Genomic DNA, 2,181 nt, shown 5'->3' on the forward strand with positions numbered 1-2,181 from the left:
CTCCCCCACACCATCATCTGCCTGGCTGCCCAGCAGACACCGATCAAAGGTGACTTCCCATCAGACTGAGATTTTATAAGAAGTCAGTGTTTTGCCGGTTGTCAGTCAGAATCCATAAGGCAGCTATTATGCCAGCACACTGCACAAGATGAAGCACAGTGTTCTGCTGAGTGCAGTAGTTTCCAGAGGCACCTCTGGGTGTATGTTGTAAAGAACAGGACACTGGCTACCAGCCTTGCAAGTGCAAGTGAAATAAATAGCTGTTCTGTTCCCAGCATGCTTGGTTAAGGATTGTCTCTGCTGTAGGTGATGCTGTCAATAGACCTGTGGTTACCCCCTTTGCTTTGCACCGCCTATTTTCCAGAAGGGCATCTGACACAAGTGGGTGAAAATGGTCTTGATTCAGTATCTCCTCCAAAAGATACTGCCTTCCCACATCAGAACAAAGCTTAGAACTTTGTCTAGGGTAGCATTCACTGTATTCTCGGCTGTGATGGAATGAGAGATCTGGGGGTCTTCTGGCACCAAGGAGGCAGAGTGATCAACCCATGTCTTCCCTGACGTGAACTGATCACATCTTCTTCAGATCACTTCTTCAGAAGCTGAGTTCCATCAGGCTTGCATGCTAACAAGGTGAGGACAGCTCTTTCTCCTGTGGCTGTGCTCTGTGTTGGCTCAGAATGGTGATGGAGCAGGTAACACCAGGCGAAGATGCTGTCTTCTGACAATGGATCTGAGAGATGCCGAGATCTCTCTGTATCGAAGTCCATACAGAAAAGGGAACAAAACTTTAGGCAGAATCATCAGGACATTGCAGACTGTCAGGGAGACCCAGACTCCTACCCTCAGTTTGACAACGACATTAACACACAAGAATGACTCTACAAATAGGGCCATGAGTGGGAAGAAGTAAAAAAATAAGACAGTGTTGTGCATTAAGAGCGTTACACTGGCTCTGGAGCAGATGCTGTCCCATATACCTGACTGTTTGGTTTTAAAATACAGAGTAATGTAGCAGCAAAATATCAGAGCCAGGCAGAGAAAGATAACCACGGTAGAAAGCCAGAAACAGAGTTTCACAGCATCAGTCCCATGTGGAGTTAATATTAATATGACTGGAACCGAGCACATTTCCAGGGCACAGGGCACAAAGCTGCGAGTACTCGACAGCACCAAGAAGAAAATCCCAGGGAAAGCCCCAGCACACACCCACAGTAATACAATAACTTTTTTACTTCGTGAAGGAGGCAAAATAGCAATGTAGCGCAAGGGAAACAGGACAGCTATGTATGTGTCCAAGACTATTGCAGCAGCTGTGAACAGTCCTCCACAGTAAGCCACTGCCAGCAAAAACAATAAGAGGATACAAGCTTCCTTGGGGAGGGGTACATGTGCTGCATTGAGAGCAGATGACACGGTGTAGAACAACAGGTAGATCAGATCGAAAAGCAGAGCATTTCCCAGCAGCATGTACCTTGTTTCCCGGCGGATGCTAAACCTAGAGAAGATCACAGACAAGATGGTAGGAATGATGAGGACACCTGCCACAAGGCAGACAACTGGGGGAATTAGAAACATCTTCATGTCTGTGCGTGATAGGTAGAGAGACCATTCGTCCAGCAAATAGTACAAAGAAGCATCATCCGAATTTGAGGAGGTGTTGAACTCTGTCTCCCGGCGGCAGTATGCAGTTGCATTCACGCTCTTTACTAAAGCAGCACCAGAGAAGTTCATTTCCTTAGGATTTTTGGATGATTGACTTGGAGAAAGCAAGATCTTCTACACTGAGTCCTTAGGAAGGCAAATGAGGATGCAAAAAAAGCCCATGGAAGCAAAGTGATTTCTGTAGCAAATTCTACCAGCTCTTCTGAAGGACAGAAAAGTTGAAACTTGTAAGTAAATTCTGGGGTGGCAAAAGATGTTTTTGCCTAAAATGGAGATTTTATTTAATTTCTGCAAAATCCAATGTTTAGAAAAGAGAATGAATCTTTGTGTGGTTTAAAAAAGTCTAAATCCCTCAGCTAGCTCTTGGATCAGAAGAGGTAGTGTAGAGGTTGGTCATTTTCAGTATTTTGAGTTTGTTCCCATCACATTATCACAGCAATGAGGCAGATGAGGTATTAGCTTGGCTAAACAAATATCCAGTGATACAGAGCAACATTCCATGTGTACTGATGTAGG

General features: G+C 44.9%; 1 protein-coding gene across 1 annotated transcript; it reads right to left on the minus strand.

Annotated features, from left to right (window-relative positions):
* Positions 1–675: 675 nt before the first annotated feature.
* Positions 676–1,734, minus strand: GPR148 (G protein-coupled receptor 148). Its single transcript, XM_065670532.1, has one exon. It carries the CDS (start codon positions 1,732–1,734, stop codon positions 676–678), a length of 1,059 nt encoding a protein of 352 aa, XP_065526604.1.
* Positions 1,735–2,181: the final 447 nt, after the last annotated feature.

Source organism: Lathamus discolor, chromosome 3, assembly GCF_037157495.1.
Source record: "Lathamus discolor isolate bLatDis1 chromosome 3, bLatDis1.hap1, whole genome shotgun sequence".
NCBI lineage: Eukaryota > Metazoa > Chordata > Aves > Psittaciformes > Psittacidae > Lathamus > Lathamus discolor.